At 44.9% G+C, this 16337-nt stretch overlaps 1 protein-coding gene across 1 annotated transcript in view; it reads left to right on the forward strand.

Moving 5' to 3' along the window:
• The first annotated feature begins 796 nt into the window (after window positions 1-796).
• MCCC1 (methylcrotonyl-CoA carboxylase subunit 1) overlaps window positions 797-16337 on the forward strand; it is an 85790-nt gene continuing 70249 nt past the window's right edge. Inside the window, exon 1 of the mRNA XM_085635359.1 lies at window positions 797-923. Within this exon, the coding sequence (XP_085491485.1) occupies window positions 856-923 (68 nt within the window). The 5' untranslated portion in view covers window positions 797-855. The remainder of the gene's footprint in view (window positions 924-16337) is intronic.

Consider the following 16337-nt stretch of genomic DNA (forward strand, 5'->3'; position numbering starts at 1 on the left):
TTTTACTGGCAGAAGCAATATTGGTTTGCGCGTGGCTGTAGTACTGATTTGGAGAGGAGTCGTAATTGCTATTAAACAAATATGTAACAGTATCGAGGGACTTCCAACACACTTGCCCTTTCAGACCTACCAGCATTGCCACGGTTCTTTTTTGTCGTTTAGCCGCTGTGATCTACAGCGCTTTGGCGCCCCCTAGTGCTATTGCCTCGGCATATCACTGAGAAAAACGACAAATGGAATCAGTCAACACGAGCTATAATTTATTTAAAACACAAACTTTTCTCAAATTATCGAAAAAAAGAAAAGTTGTCTAAATAAAACTCTTAAATTAAACACCCTGTTTTGCTCCACTCCTGCTCCAATCAGAAATGTTGTAAAAAGTATTCTAGCAACGTGGCGCTCATGGTCCCCTCTGATTTCCATTAGCATTGATAGAAAGGTGCGCTCTAGTTTGAAATCGGAGCACAAGTGCAGCCCTTCCGGAAGTATAAGGAAGAGTGGTTATAGTTAAACAGAAGCCCATTTTACGTGTGCAAAAACATATATAATTTATCAATCACGGTTATGCCTAATAATTAAGATACATGATTATGTATAATACGTAGGCTCTAAATGTCTGTAAACTAATGTAAGAAAACTATTAAACAGCAAATTAGTATTTACTAAATGCCTTTCATTTTATAACATTTGGTAATTAAGTAATACAAACTGAAGTACCGTGTGATTATATTTTATGTTTGCCTTTACAAGATGGCCGCTAGATTTACAACTACAAAGGCCGGCTGCATTTAAACTTGGCTATGATTACCTTGTGTGAGGTATAGTCACGTGATAGCGCTTGAATGCCCGATAAAGATGACCGCAAACTTTCTGTTAAAAGGGGGCAAGTGTCAGAATCTGACAGCATGGCTACAGCAGCATCAGTAAGTGAATTCCAAGACCGCGAGCTTGCAGCTTCGGGAGGGTAGTCCAAGACTAACACATTTGGCATACGTGCGCTCGGCTGCAGGGAATCCTGTCGCTGACATTCACTGTGGTTGACCCACGTATTTGTGACACACTGCTCGAGCTTTTACCACTGGATCTTTAAAAACTGTTTGTAAGTGCTGACGGTGGCTGTCTTGTGCTTGACCTGTGTTGCACTCTATTGTACCCGTGGGTCAAGGGGTCACCTGTTTGTTGGGTAATGCTGTGGCTGGATTGTGTGCAGACCGTCACTTATTCTACTAAAAAAATCGAGAAGAGGGGCTGCCACCAAGTCTTTGCTCAGCTTGCCGAGACTGTTAATTTCTACCAGGAGGTGTACATTACCACAGAGTCTGTTAGTGGTAGGAATAAAATCTCCGTGTTGCAAGAAACACGACTGTCTGTCCTGCGTAGTTTTCATTTATAGGACATAAACTTTGTTACGTTATTCTCTATTTCTGTGATATGCAGACAGAGTTTCATTGCATATCACAAGCAAGCACCCCTCGGAGGTATTCTACATTACTGTGATATGTACACACTTGATTAATTCTCTTAAATTAATTTTTACGTATGCTGTATACATTTCAGATAAGAGCTTTTTTTTTAACACAAATATGTTAAAAAATGCTCTTATCTGAAATGTATACCGCATACATAAAAGCTGTGCTGAGCTCAGAAATAAGATAAGTATATCAAGGACTAAGTGAGCTGCATCAGTATTTGTAGTTTGCTCATACTAATGCTGCTTTTAGTGATTCTTGACTCGCATGTAAATACTGCCTTCCTAAATAGGGCCAAGCGATTCAATTAAAATTGCACATAACAAGAGACATGCAGTACACACACCACTGCAGCTGTGTTTCTGTGGGAATGGCTTGCCTGCACTTGATCCTCCTTTTGCTAGGGTCATGATATTAGCTTTTCTCCCTAAAAGAACATTGTGTGAGGATATACCACCCTTTCCCGCACAACAGGCCTGCTGCCTCTGGTGGGTTTTGGTGTGTTTTAAAGCCTTTACTGGGTAACAGAACTTTCCTGTTTAATTCTGATGTCTAAGGTAATTAGATGACTCTATGTAAGTAGGGACACCTTGGCTAGCTGGAGTTCAAAAAATATTAAGCGCCGTAAATAGAGGCGACCTCTTTTCTGACCCATCGGGAATCGCACCCAAGGATAAGGCAGAGGTCAAACAAGCACTTTATGCACTTTTTGATACAGAAAGAATGGAAAGGGAAATATTAAAACCCACTGTAGTAAGATACATGGAGAATGACATGTGCCTGCAACCATTCCCATTATATCTTACCCTACCCATGTCCAACTGGGAGAGGTCTTTGCTATTCCGTTTAAGGGCAGGTTCTGTAAAATTTTTACTGGGTTTCCCTTTGGGTTACCATCGCTCAACTGAGTACAGTCCTTGCCCGTGCGACGGTATTAGCACACAGAATGAGTTTCATTTTCTATTTTTCTGTACATTTTATTTAAAATATATAAATTGGTTTTTAACACCATATTTTAGAAAGCAGAGACCACTCTCTCTGGAGGAGTCCCGTTCAATGTTACTTTCTCTGGAGACAGACGAATTAATTTTTCGCACCAGCACTTTCTTAAGACTTATCACTTGTGTACGTAAGACGATGGAAAATCCTTGATTTGTTGCTGTATCGGATCTTAATATTATGAAACTGTATTGGAATATTGTAATAATGAATTATTTTTATGTACTTTTATGAATTTTATGAAATTCGAATAAAGGTCTTTTGATTGATTGATAGAAGTAGGGACACAATGCTGTAGTCCTGGGATTTCCTGTTGGTTCAAACGATGCGAGCCAGGGCTGCAACTACCAGAATGCAGTAGATTCGTTGTCGAATGAAAATCTACACTAGGAGCAAGGCATCCTTGGTAACATGGGGTTATCTTGTCACCGTACTGATGTCTGTCATTGGATCCCCGTTTTCTCATCTCTAACTACATTATGGTATCCCTTCCCTATATACCGGATGGGGTTATACCTCAAACTCTTATGTCTTCCAGAAGCAAGTAGGCAGCACTCCTCACCATTAAGGCATCCACACTGCACAGGTATGAGTGCTGCACAGGTACGAGCATGGATTTGTCAACCTGCAGTCACAGAAGCATTGCTATGGATACAGAGAGCTATCAGAAGCGGCTGGAACCTTCTCCCTCTCATTTTTCCTTCATTAATGTGCCGGTCAGCCCGGGTCCAACAGCAACTACTTTACTTTCAGCACTGATCAGCAGCGTCACTGTCAATAGAGCCTTTAGTTCTGTGACAGGCTGCCTGCGGCTGGTGTGATCTGGTGCTTGCGGCAGGGCTGGGTACATAGGCACCGCTCGCCAAATGGGGAGGACTGCTCAGCTAGGGTTAACTTTTTTTATTAGGGTTGAGGCTGCTATAGTGGTCTTGAAATATTTAACATACAGCCTGGCTGTGACCTATGTGTGCCTCAGCCTCACTCTCTGCTGTCATTTCTAATATTTATATAACTCGTTACAAAGTGTCACTCATAATTACATTGAAATTATGAAAATGTCACACATGGCAATCTGAAACCTTGGCAGCTATGCTTGTGCTGGAACACTTTTATTTTTATTCAGTTTTCTGTAGCGTGGACAAGTGTTAAAGTGCTTGTACATAAGATATAGAACATTACTTAAGAAAGAACAAATAGCAAAAGTCTTAAGTAATTAGTGGAAACGCAAGATAAACCAGGCTCAGGAACGAGATGTGCACTATCGAGTGGTTGAGACGTAATCCTCAAGGCAGAAGTTAATGCAAATTCAAAGTCTACCAGTTTAAATAGAGGATAAGTTTAATACAACGTTGTTCGAATAGAAAGGCTTTCAGGTCGGATTTAAAGTTTGCCAGTGAGGTAGTGGTACGTTAGTCCTGAGATAAAGAGTTCCAGACTCGGGTTGTACTCCCTGAGAAGGATTGAGCTGTAATAGTTATTTTCTAAAGGTCAAGAGATCCAGCGGTTCAGCGTTCCATGATGGTCTAGACCCACCAGATAACTTTAGCTTGGCAAAAGGGTAATGCGGAGTAGATGTGTGATGTGCCTTGTGAGAGATGCAGGGCATTTTTTGCATGATGTCCCTGGCTTCAAATAGAAGTAAGCAGAGCTTTAACAATTATAGTAAGATGGTATTTTGTTTTTGGGCTCCAGAGATTAATCATGCTGCCGTATGATGACCTGCTTTTAGTCGAGCATCTCCCTCCACTAAAAGCAGGTCATCATACGGCAGCATGATCTCTGGGAACAAAAAAATATACTATCTTACTATATTTGTTAAAGCTCCTCTTATTTCTCGTTGTAATTGCATCTCACAGACCCGGAGTGGTGTTAATCCCCTAAGGATTTGGTTGCTCCTCAGCTGGACTTGACCAACAATACGATTCCATTCAGAAATTAATGTAAAGCACATTTGACTTTACAATGAAGACTCATAAGAAAATTAAAGTGAAACCATAAAAGTTTAGTGAAGGATTTGAAACCATAAAAGTTTATTGAAGGATTCAAATCATTAGAGAAGACAACATTTAAATGGTTGGAATCATTCAGTCATTTAAATCAAGTCAGTGCTGGTCGCAGGCTTTAGGGCTCAGCAACAGGACTTGTGGACCCCTGTGACCTTTGTAACTCTTGGGAGTAATCGGTGCAAGTGGGGAAAGTTGTGCCTGTACAGTGGAAAAGAGCTGGCAACTCTAAAGCCCTCAGGGAAAATGAAAGTTGGGGCAAGGGTAAAGGTATTGGGCCAAGATATTAGGGATCTTAGGGAAGGACTGAGTGCGCATTGTTCAAGTTTTAACCTTTTGCTTCCCAGCCTCTGGTAGATGTTTCATCCAGCTGTTCGCTTGCGGCACATACCTTAGCTAAGCTGCTGGCTTTATCAATAAAGGACTTTGTCGAGAAACATTTTCAGAACTCATGGTTACTTTAAATCATTGACCCAGTTGATGACATACTCAGTGGTAGAGTTAGTATCCAAACACGGAAAGGAGTGTTTGGGATAGGAATTGGAGAGTCCAGTTCTACAGGACAGTATTGTGCTTATAGAGCCCCACCCTCTTCCTTGCCATGTTTTTCACAATTACCCCTTTTAAGTTTATGTCACCCGAGGTAGAGATGGGCCCTGATAGAGGGATTACTGAGGATAGTGTGGGTAGTCGAGGGTCCGTACCTTCATTTGTTCTCCAATAATTTCGATCCCCCTAGCAGAGTGGTGGCAAAGGATATTTCCTTGCGTGAAGAGAACCACTCAAAATAACCATTATGATCAAAACCTGTCTGCTTCTAGTTTGGACTCATTAGTGACTGGACCTGCTCCTATGCTGGATGTACTCCTGTTGCAAAACATATTTTATATGTCATCCAGGAATCTATCGTGGTGACAAGTGATACATTAAAATCTCAAGGAAGTCTACTAAAGGAGATTGCATTAGAACTAAAAATCAATTAATTCCTATATGCCATCTTTAGTAAGACATGTAACTTTGCCGGGGTGGGGGCAGTAGTAGTAATAGGGGGAGGGTTCTTAAAAAAAAAAAAAAAAAAAAAAAAGAGAGGTGTTGGAGTGTGCATCCGTGTATGTGTCAAAGTGGCCTATGTTAGTCAATAGAGGCTATAACGCCTAAGTGGGGAAATGTTATTTGTCATGAAGTAAGGAGAAAAGGTGCATAGTGATTTACGACTTCAGTAAATGCCCCCAGGAATGTAAACCTAGGGGGAAAGGTTTCTTGGAGATCACAATGATCTTAGAGACCGTGGTAAAAGGGGGGAAGAAATCAAAAGCCACCAAAGTTAATCTTGCGTCTCGCAGGCTTCTTTGAGGAAGCCAGCTCATTCTAAAATGAAAGGTGTGGAGCCTAAGAAGCTCCAATCTAATATCGGGCAATGAATCACATCGCAGACCGATGGGGGTTAAAAGGTCGCTTTATTTCAGTAACAACAAAATGGAGTCGTAATGTAATCAATGACTTTCAATAAAGCCCCGCCACTCCTCCTTGATTTCCCCCCCCCATGAAAAGTCCCCATATCGATCCCCCAAGAGATTTCCCCCATGAATTTTTCCCCCAAATAGATCCCCAATTCTCCCCCACCTGGAACCTACCCCAACCCCTTATCTCTGTTTCCCTTCTGTCCTAAGCTATTCTGCCTGCCCCAACCCTTCCTGCCTGCCTCAATCCCGTTCCACTCTGCCTCTGATGGAAAAGTAAAAATTCCATGGAACCCAGGAAATCTCCCCGAAAGGAAAAAAGTGCAACTATAAAATTTGTACTAAAAAAGTGGGAGGGGCACAAAATAAGCACGCTGCATGCCTACTTCACTTCAGGACCCCCAACTGGCATCAAACGCCGCGTTATAAAGCAGGCGCCTTGCCTGCACCCGCTCGCTCTGGGTGAAACCAAATGCCCGAAGCTGCCCGGGGTGGACATTCTTTGAATGCCACCCCCAAGTCCCCCATTGGGCAATTAATCACATCGCAGACCGATGGGGGTTAAAAGGTTGCTTTTATTTCAGCAACAACAAAACAGAATCATAATGTAATCAATGAGTTTCAATAAAGCCTCGCCACCCCTCCTTGATCCCCATATCAATCCCCCAATGAAATTTCCCCCATGAATTTTTCCCCCAAATAGATCCCCAATTCTCCCCCACCTGGAACCTCGACCCCAACCCCTTATCTCTGTTTCCCTTCTGTCCCAAGCTATTCTGCCTGCCCCAACCCTTCCTGCCTGCCTCAATCCCGTCCCAATCTGCCACCAGGAAAAAATCCTGTAAAGGTGTTTTTCCTGTCTCTCCCAACCCCCCCCCCCCCCCCCCCCACCACCACCACCTTTTATCGTGCTTGGAGATGAATAATAACCAAATAGTGTGCAATAGTAATCTTAATTAAAATCCGTAAATCATCTTGTGAGAGAAACAAATACACTTTAATATCATAAATTTCCCCAAATAAGAAAGAAAGCCGCTTATGCAAACCTTCAACCCCACGGATGCAGGCCCAAAATAAAAGACCATTTATCTTTGATATTTACAATATACAACTCATTTGCAATGAAAGACAAATGCATTCCATCTGGTCTGAAAAATGGAAAATCGTCTTTTCCAATGTCATCGTGCGACAGCCAGCTAATGTCGTTGATGATGCAAAACTGGTGTAGTTCTCTGTTAAATTTACGCCGGGCCCTGTCGATAGCAGAAAACCTTTTAGCGCTCCTCCATACCTGCCTTGGTACAAGTGCGGTAAATATGATTTTCGCACAATTTTGGCTAAGTCGGCTTTGACGTCCAAATGTAGGCCCAGACCTGACAACTGTGCAAAGTCATTTTCCCCTAAATGAAGCAATAACACCTTAGGTAAAGGTTTAGAAGAAGCCAATTCCTATAAACTGGGCAACAGCTGACCCCACCTCATCCCACTCTTACCAAACCATGAAATGTCCGTGTCCTCAAAACTAAAGCCCAGATTTGAACCATAGTGGCTTCTGTCAGCTTGTTTGGCTGCCCATCTGACGAAAGAGTGTCCTACAATCCATACATTCGCCATGGATGCCGGTGAAGATATGTGAGAACCTAGAAGGAGATAAATGTTAGAAAGAACGAAATGGATTCTTAAAATTCATTAAAATCTCTAACATATTTTAAACAACAATTTGATGACCAATGGCTGAGTCGGCGCAGCTGCTGTAGAGAGAAACCCCTTCTGGCAGCCTCTGAAGCTGCTCCTATGCCAAAGGAATGGGTACCAAAATCTACAGGATTGAACCCCAAAACAAGCAAAGATTTTCTCAGTACCGCTAAAAGCTGGGAAGCGGTTAGTGCAGATCCATCCTAGTGCTGAAAAATAAAGTTATTATGGTAACAGGCAAACTCTTGAAATTGTAAGCAGGCAAACCATGGGCATAGTGGACCGCTAGGTTTCCGCAACACTACAGTAACCCCTTTACATCTCTGGTCTGTTTTGGATGACTCTAAATGGATTCGTAGTGAATCGGACAAGGTTGATACATTGGAATATCTCCGACATTGAATAAACGATTTTCCTAGAAGTTCATATACCCTAAACGCCCCAAAGACTAACCATAACATGCAAAGTTTAAAAAGTGCAACTTCAGACTTGGAATAACAAAGTGTAGGCAACGTTGGTATAATCCCCTCCAATAAGTCAAAAGATATAGGCTTGCGCAGTATTGTTCTGCGTTTCTTTTCATTAGACCAACCTAGTAAAATTCTTCTTCCTAACTCGCCTAAAGAAGGGTCATAACCCCAAAAACATTTTCCATAGAAAGAGTTGCCTGAAAGTTTCCCCACAATAGTGGTAGCAGCTATATTTTTATCAATGTTGCTCAAAGCAAAACGCAGTATGTCATCATTACGTAGTAAAGAGCCTGTGTGATCATTGTTACGACAAGCCGCACCTGACTGTAGAAATTCCGCCCATGCCCTTCTATAAGCTAAGCGTGTGCTGATAGCAAGAAAATGTTCCACCAACATCCTTATCTTCAGTCCACTAGCAACCATAGCTCCTGAGGAATTGGAGTCTTTTCTGGATCTGCTGTGGGTGCCAAACCACGTAATCTCTGCCACTGAGAACGAGATAACGCCTCTGCTATCTTATTGTCCAGACCAGGAATATGCTTAACTCTAAAAGTTATATTCAACATTAAGCAAGTCAGCATGAACCTCTGCAACAATTGAAGCAGGCGTTTTTCTTTTGCTCTCTGACCACATCAACTACAGTTCTGTTATCAACCTGAAAAAGCACGGATTTATTAGCTAATAACTTGCCCAGACTGACAGTGCTACTATCAAGGGAAAAAATTCAAAGAATGCGATGCTGCGTTTCTCAATTACCCAGTGCCGAGGCCAAGGCTCAGCGCACCATTTTCCATCCCAGAAAAGTCCAAAACCGTTAACTTCTGAAGCATCAGAAAAAATCTGTATGGACCACACGAAATGTTCGTCAACAGACCTGATAGGAACACCATTGAAGCTTTGCAGAAACATCAACCAGACCTCGAAATCTGATCTCATGTAAAGAGATACTCTAACCCTGTGATGCGGTAATGACACACCAGCCATGGCAAAACCCAACCTCCTGCAAACATCTCCCGGCTTTTACTACTCTGCCGACAAAGTTCAGATGCCCTAATAGACGTTGCATCTCAAATAGAGTCCGTTTTTGTGACGCCTTAGCATGATCCAAAAACGGTACAATTTCCTGCACTTTTACAATCTGTAACCTGCATTCCATTTGAACTGTATCTATTTCAATACCTAGAAATATTAGACATGTCTCTGGCCCCTCTGTCTTCTCTGTTGCCAACGGCACTCCTAATTCCTGCATCACTGTTTGGAAAAATTGAAGTGCCTTGCTGCACTGCTGTGAGCCCTTTTTACCGACAAAAAGAAAATCGTCCAAATAATAATGAGACACTTACATGTAACTTGACCTGAATGAGAAAAGCTGTTGTAAGAAAGAGCTAAAATCTTTAAACAGTTGACAGGAGACTGCACACCCCATAGGTAACGCTTTGTCAACAAAGAAATGCCCTTGGAAATGTATGCCCAGTAACTCAAAGTCTTGGGGATGGACTGGGAGCAACCTAAAAGCTGATCTTATATCGCATTTGGCTAACTCCGCTCTAGAGCTGGCCTTTTTAACCAGGTCCAGAGCTACATCCACTGAAGCGAATTGCACTACAGTGTCTTCTTTGGCTATGAAATCGTTTACAGACAATCCTTGAGACCAGGACACATGTTGAATCATACGGAATTCTCCCTGCGTCTTCTTGGGAACCACTCCTAAAGGGGAAACAAAAAGATTGGGAAGGGGCCAAGAAAAGAAAGGGCCGGCTATCTTACCTTCAGCAATTTCAGAGTAGATTTTAAATTTGAGCAAAACTGCGTTGCCTCGATTTCCTTGATTTATAAGAAATTAATCAACAATCGGGCGGATCTCCTTGTGCGTCTTAGGGAGGCCTGGACCAGAGACGGGTTGGAGTTGGATGACGAAGATTGGCAGTCCGCACTGTCCTCCCCGAAAGAGGTCGCCATTCCCGCCCGTCTCCGTCTCGTCCAGCTCAAAATTCTTCACCAAGTTTATGTGACGGGTCCTCGATTGGTTGCTATGGGTTTTTCTTCGGATGGGTTGTGTAGGCGCGGACGTGGAATGAGCGCCACCTTCCTTCATATCCTTTGGGAGTGCCGTGAGGTCGCGGCGTATTGGCACCGTGTGCATGCTGTAATGGAGTGTGTCACTGGGGTCGCTCTGTTGCCTGAGGCTCGTAGATGTCTGTTGAATGTGTGGGAGCCGAATGATTACGACGTTGTCCGGGCCCAGTGGGCGGCACTTGGGAACATGATTGCAAAAAGGGATATTGCGCAGCTTTGGGGTTCCCGACGGCCTCCCACCGTGTCAGTATGGAAGGAGAACATGGACTGGTGCATGTTTATAGAGAAGACGGTCTATCTGGCTAGGGGCAAGCCTAGGGCGTGGAATAAAATTTGGGGCCAGTGGAACACCTACCGAGGTAACATCTGTACGCCCCCCTTTAAGGACACTCCGGACATTTCTCTGTCCCCCTGATCCTGAGGTTCCTAGAATACTGTACTTCTTTTGCTGATTGTCCTGACTTCCCCACCGCCTCCCCCCCCCCTGGTAATCTCTATTGTCCTCCTGATTCTCTACCTGGTATGATAGGTCCCCCCCCATCGAAGTTCGACACCGTTTAGAATGTTTCTCGCCTTGAGTGTTGTTTTGTTGTTTTTTTTGTTTGTTCTTTTTCTTAAACTTTAAAATATTGGTATCCTGCCTATCTTCTGAGTTGCCGAGTATATATCCTGTAATTCTGCTGGACCTCTGGGGATCAGTCGCTGCTTTGTGACCTTAAGCAATTGATTTGCATATACTATCGGCCGGCCCTTGTGGTTGTAGGCCCATATTTGTAATGATGTTGTTTTGCACAATAACGTTTTAAAAAAAAATGAATAAAAAAAAAAAACTGCGTTGCCTGGGACCTTGATAACCTAGTTTGAAACCCTCCTTAAACCCCCACTTCAATCTTAAAGCTTTCTCCCTGAGAGGGTAAAACCTGAGCCAATGACATAAGTTGGGAATATCAATTGGTGTAACCGCCTTTGAAAGGGTGCCTCTTATTCTGCCTTGACCGGTAGGAAAGCTGGAGGTTTGTTTGCTAAAACATTGCAACACTGTGTGTTTGCCACCGCATTTTGAACACTCGTGCCTGTATTTGCATGGATACTTTTGACAGAAACGCCTGTTAAAATTCCAACAGGCTCCTGTGGCAAAAGCTGCGGTTTTAGCCCATGAGCCCACCCCTCCCGGAGTGGGTCTGTTAAGAAATGGCAGAGGGGTATCAGCCAGCCCACTGGCGGTATGCAATGTAGGAGGAGGCCTCTGGGGTTACATCCACTGTACCCATAACTCATTATCGACATCGGAATGAACACCAGACGAGCTCTGAACTCCTCGTCGTAATGTAGCCATGCAAAACCTCCAAATTCTGCCTAAGCCTTTCTAATTGTATCCAAATATTTGAAAATTGAGACCGAATGGTCCGGAAACTTTTCACAGTAAACGCTTGCAAAAATCAGAAAGGCTGAGGTCCAAGAATCAATGTTAGTGGGAACCCTGGGTCTCTTTGCTTGCTCCCATGCCTCCTCTCTGGAACCTTCCTTGGATTGGAGCTTTCTATGTAGCAACTTAAAAACATCTACATATTCCCCGTTCAAAATCTTATCTTTAAGTAAGCTTATTGAGATGTGAACCCAATATATTGGACAACCCCATATAGGGCAACCATTTTAAACTTGTGGTTTTGTCCTTGATGTCCTTTTCCCCCTGAGAAATTGAGCCAGGTGCCCTGTCTGGAACTGTATCTGTCTTTGGGGATACCCACTCCTGTAACCTTGTAGATTCACAATGACCACAAACCTTAACATCCGTGTCTTTCCCAGGAACTGTGACCGCTTTACGTTTTCTAACATTGGATTGAGAATGACTATCAGTGACTTGCTCACCTGGTTGAAGGGGCTTGTCCAGCGCTGCATGTCTTCCTGTATTTACTCCATCAGATGCCTTGGAAAACCGCTCTAGCTGCTTCCAACTTCTCTCAGATCTGCAAAACATTATCTCGAGAAAACTGGTTAACAAGCCCCCCGTTTGGAAAGAAAACGGTTGTTAGAAAGGTCCTCTTGACTAGCCATCTCACGCTCCTCTAATTCGGATAAGTTACCTTCATCATTGTCATGCAACCCTTGTGCAGCCCCACTAGATGAAGGCTGAACCCCATCCCCCACACCACCATCTAAAAAGCCTCCAGTTCACCGCTTTTATGAACTGGGAGAGCCTATAATCAGGTAATGGAGTTGGGAAAATTGCTTCAGCAGTTTTTACTTGAGTGTGAAAAGGTGAGCAAGATGCTGGAAACCTGCTCAACGGCGGTGCATTGCACCTGATGCCCTTCTGCAGCTTTGATGTAGCGTTGGCCTGCAAGTCGCTCCTACTTGCAGACATGTGGGGTTCTTGAAATTTGCCAGGCACCGCAAGACTGCCTTTATCCTTCCCTTCAATCCAAACCCACCTACCCGCTCCAGGAGGCTCACTAACAGCCCTAACAGAGCTAACATCGGTGCCACCAACATCAGAGGTTGAACCACTAGCCCTATTCATCTCACTAACAGGGAAGTTCAAGGAACTTAAACCAGAAGAAACAACAGGAACGCTACTTGTACCAACGTTTGCAAGGACAACTGTTGGTAACAAGCATTGCAATGCAATAGGTCTCGCATTTGTTGGAGTTGGAGCTATTGAAATTTGTAAATGCCAATGTTTTTTAGTTGTTTTTTAAGTGGAGTGATAATTTAAAGACAAAAGTGCACACTATACCATACTACAAGCTTCTATAGCAACTGTACAGTAAAGCAAAGGCTTTGTTAACTTAAAGGGGTGTAAATGGATGAATAAAAATACGAAAAAAGGATTTTAAAATGCAAGATGGAATGTATAGATGGTGAGCCTGCAGCACCTTAGGGGCCAGGGTAGGCACAGCACCCCCGCCTTCAGCACCTTGGGTGCCATGGTAGGTGCAGCACCCCCGCCTCCAGCACCTTGGGTGCTAGGGGAGGCGCTGCAGAGCAGTGATGGATGTATTGGGGCGTGCTGGGGGAGAGCCGGTGTCCCTGGGGAGGGAGAGGCTGGGGTGGGGAGCAGTGACGGGAGGCTGGGTGAGGATGTGAGGTGGGCTGGGGATGGGCCAGGGGAGAGCCACTGTCCCTGGGGAGGGAGAGGCTGCAGGAGGAGGGAGTGACGGAGGAGGCTGGCTGAGGATGTGGGAGGAGAGCGCATTCCTCGCCTAGACTGGGGACCCAGAGACACACAACGCAGCAGGCTGGCACACATACACCACCCTTGCACACACGCTGACTCGTGCTTACACACACACTGACACTCACACACAACTTGCACACATGCTGACACTCTCCCACACTCTCCCACACACAACATGCTGACACATGCACACCATAACTTGCACACACACTGACACTCATGCACACACTCATACTTCCACACACACACGCTGACACACACACACCATAACTTTTGCACACACTAACTCGTGCTGAAACCCGCACCAACAATGACACAAACACACACACCTCTTGTGAGTGCACGGCTCCATGGATGGACAGACTCACAGACCCGCGTGTGTGACCCTAGCTTGAGCTTACCAGCATGCGTGCCCACTGACTGCCCTCATGCACACACTAACTGGAGCACAGTGTCCTCATTGCACAGTTACACACACCAACGGGAGCACACTGTCCTAGTACACAGCTGCACACACTATGCTTGCAGTCAGTCTATCTCTGCGACCAGATGCAGATGCAGGTGCAGTGGGCAGCGCCTGGGGCCATCCCGCCCTTGCCATGCCCTAGAAGCCCCCACTTACACTTTCGGCACTGGGTCAGCTGGTTGCTTGTGTGCGGAATCCAGCTCTTCTGCAGGGGGTTCTGAGTGAGATCCCCAGCGCAGTGGGACATCCTCGCAGCTGCCTGGTGCAGCTCCTCTCTGCTACTAGCACCTGGGACTGCCTCTTGGCGCCTGTGCTGGTTGGCGCTAGAGAGTCTGTTGGCGCTTAAGCAGTGCGCACTGGCCCTCGCTCGGGCTTCTCAGCTCCTGTCGCTGTCTCTCGGTGACACTCCCAAATAAGTGGAGAGGACCGGCCCTAGATGTTGGTTCTCCCATTGCAAATGCTTAAGTTTACAACTAAGCGCAGCACTGCTTCACGGACACCGCGCTCGGTTTGTTTATATATTTCTTAACTTTAACACTGAGCGCGGTGTGCTTGAAGCAGGCGCTGCGCTCAGTGCTAAAGTTAAGAAATATATAAATAAACTGAGCGCAGTGTCCGTGAAGCTGCGCCGCGCTCAGTTTGAAGGGAGACAGCGGAGGAAGCAGGCTGCGGCTGACTTAGGGACTCAACGGGCGTGGTCGGTACAGGGCAAGGGCCCCAGGGTAGGCGCGCGGCGGAATAGTAATCAAGTACCTGGCAGCATCGAAGAGGCCCTGCACCCTCCCAGTTCCTCCAAGCGAAGGATAACAAAAGACGCCATGAACGTGCACATTGGCTGTCCATCCGCAACGTACAAGCGACGCCGTGAGAGTGCGAGCATGCACATCGGCTGTCCGGGCGCAAGCTGAAAGACACGCAGTGCGCATGCCCATGTGCTGTCCGGGAGCAAGCTGATAGACATGCCGTGAACTTGCACATCGGCTGTCTGGAAAAGTGCACATCTCCTGTCCCCCTTCCAAACTCAAGTCGACGACAATAGCTCTCGCTAGCGAGCAGCTGCGCTGCGTCGCTAGGCGAGACCTAAAAAGGAACCATTCGCCGATAAATTACTAGTATCAGAAGAGATGACAGGCGAAAGTGGCCTCTCGCAAGAAGCTGAGACCCCAACCTTAGATAATAAAAGTTTTGTCCCAAAGATAGGAATGTCACGACTAGTAGACACTTCTCCAGAAAATTCATTCATAACATCACCAGAATTGCTTAACTGAAATTCGCATCTCTAGGCATTTTACTTAGTGAATTATTAATCCTTTCAGGCACCACCTCAGGGGAACTGTCTGACAATTTGCAGGCAATGACTGCAGTAGACACCCCTTTTGAGGAATGCCTCTTTTCAAGAGCTAAACCGGTCCAAGCTTGACCTAAAACACCAGGGGCCAATAAATCTTCCCTTCCTGCCTGGCACAACACTCTCAGCGCCTCCCTCACTTTATCAGCAGCTTCTGACATGCTTAATTAAACCAAAAAAGCCACCCAAAGTGAAATAAATCCCACAGGAGCGGCACAAAATGAGCGCGCTGCCTGCCTACCTCGCTTACGGACCCCCAACTGGCATCAATTAGAGCGCGATGTTTAAAAACGCCGCGTTCTAAAGCAGGCGCCTTGCCTGCACGCGCTCGGTCTGGGTGAAACCAAATGCTCGAAGCTGCCTGGGGCTGGACATTCTTTGAATGCCACTCCCAATCCCCCCCATCGTCAAAAATGGCAAGCGAGGCCCAAAAAATACTGCCCCAGCAGGTAGTAAATCAGAGGGGGCGTAAATAGTGAGATCTCTACATTTCACCCTTAAACGGAAGGTAAGGGTGAGTAAATATGATTATCCTAAAAAGTCTTTAACCTGTATGAACTCTAAGGGGAGAACTGAAAATTACCTATTTATGTTTCGATGTTCATAGGGTAGGGAAACAAACTAATACATGGAATCCCTTGAACATATCAAATTTGTTGAGGGTTTTTTGGAACAGTTTTACCTTTGGGGATAAAATGTCTATCTCTATATAATGTCTAGAGATATCGATCAAGTAGCTTTCCTGAAAAATAGGAAAGGGTGGGAAGTAACCAAAGCTGGCGCCTATTCTTGTCTGATTGTAAATTTAATTCTGATCTTAATGTAATTGGCTTACGTCTTATGCCAGAAGAGGAGAATGAGAAACCATTCATAGTTGACTCTTTTCTAATCAATTATGCCGATTGGAATCCTCAACAAATGAGCTCGGGTAGTACTGATGGCCAGTGCCCAAGTTTGAATCACCTTCACCTGATATTTCTCTGAAGCTTACTGCTAAAGAGACGGGACATTACGATCCTTAACTTCCTCCCACTGGTGCATTTTCACGGACCAGATGACAGATTGAGGCCCTCCACTCCAGTGGCCTTTCATTCCATTAACGTTGCATGGCTACGTTTTTGCAATTATAGTGAATGATGTGACAGCTTCCTGATGAATGCAAAAACAACAATA

This window comes from Triturus cristatus, chromosome 11 (genome assembly GCF_964204655.1).
Source record: "Triturus cristatus chromosome 11, aTriCri1.1, whole genome shotgun sequence".
Lineage (NCBI taxonomy): Eukaryota > Metazoa > Chordata > Amphibia > Caudata > Salamandridae > Triturus > Triturus cristatus.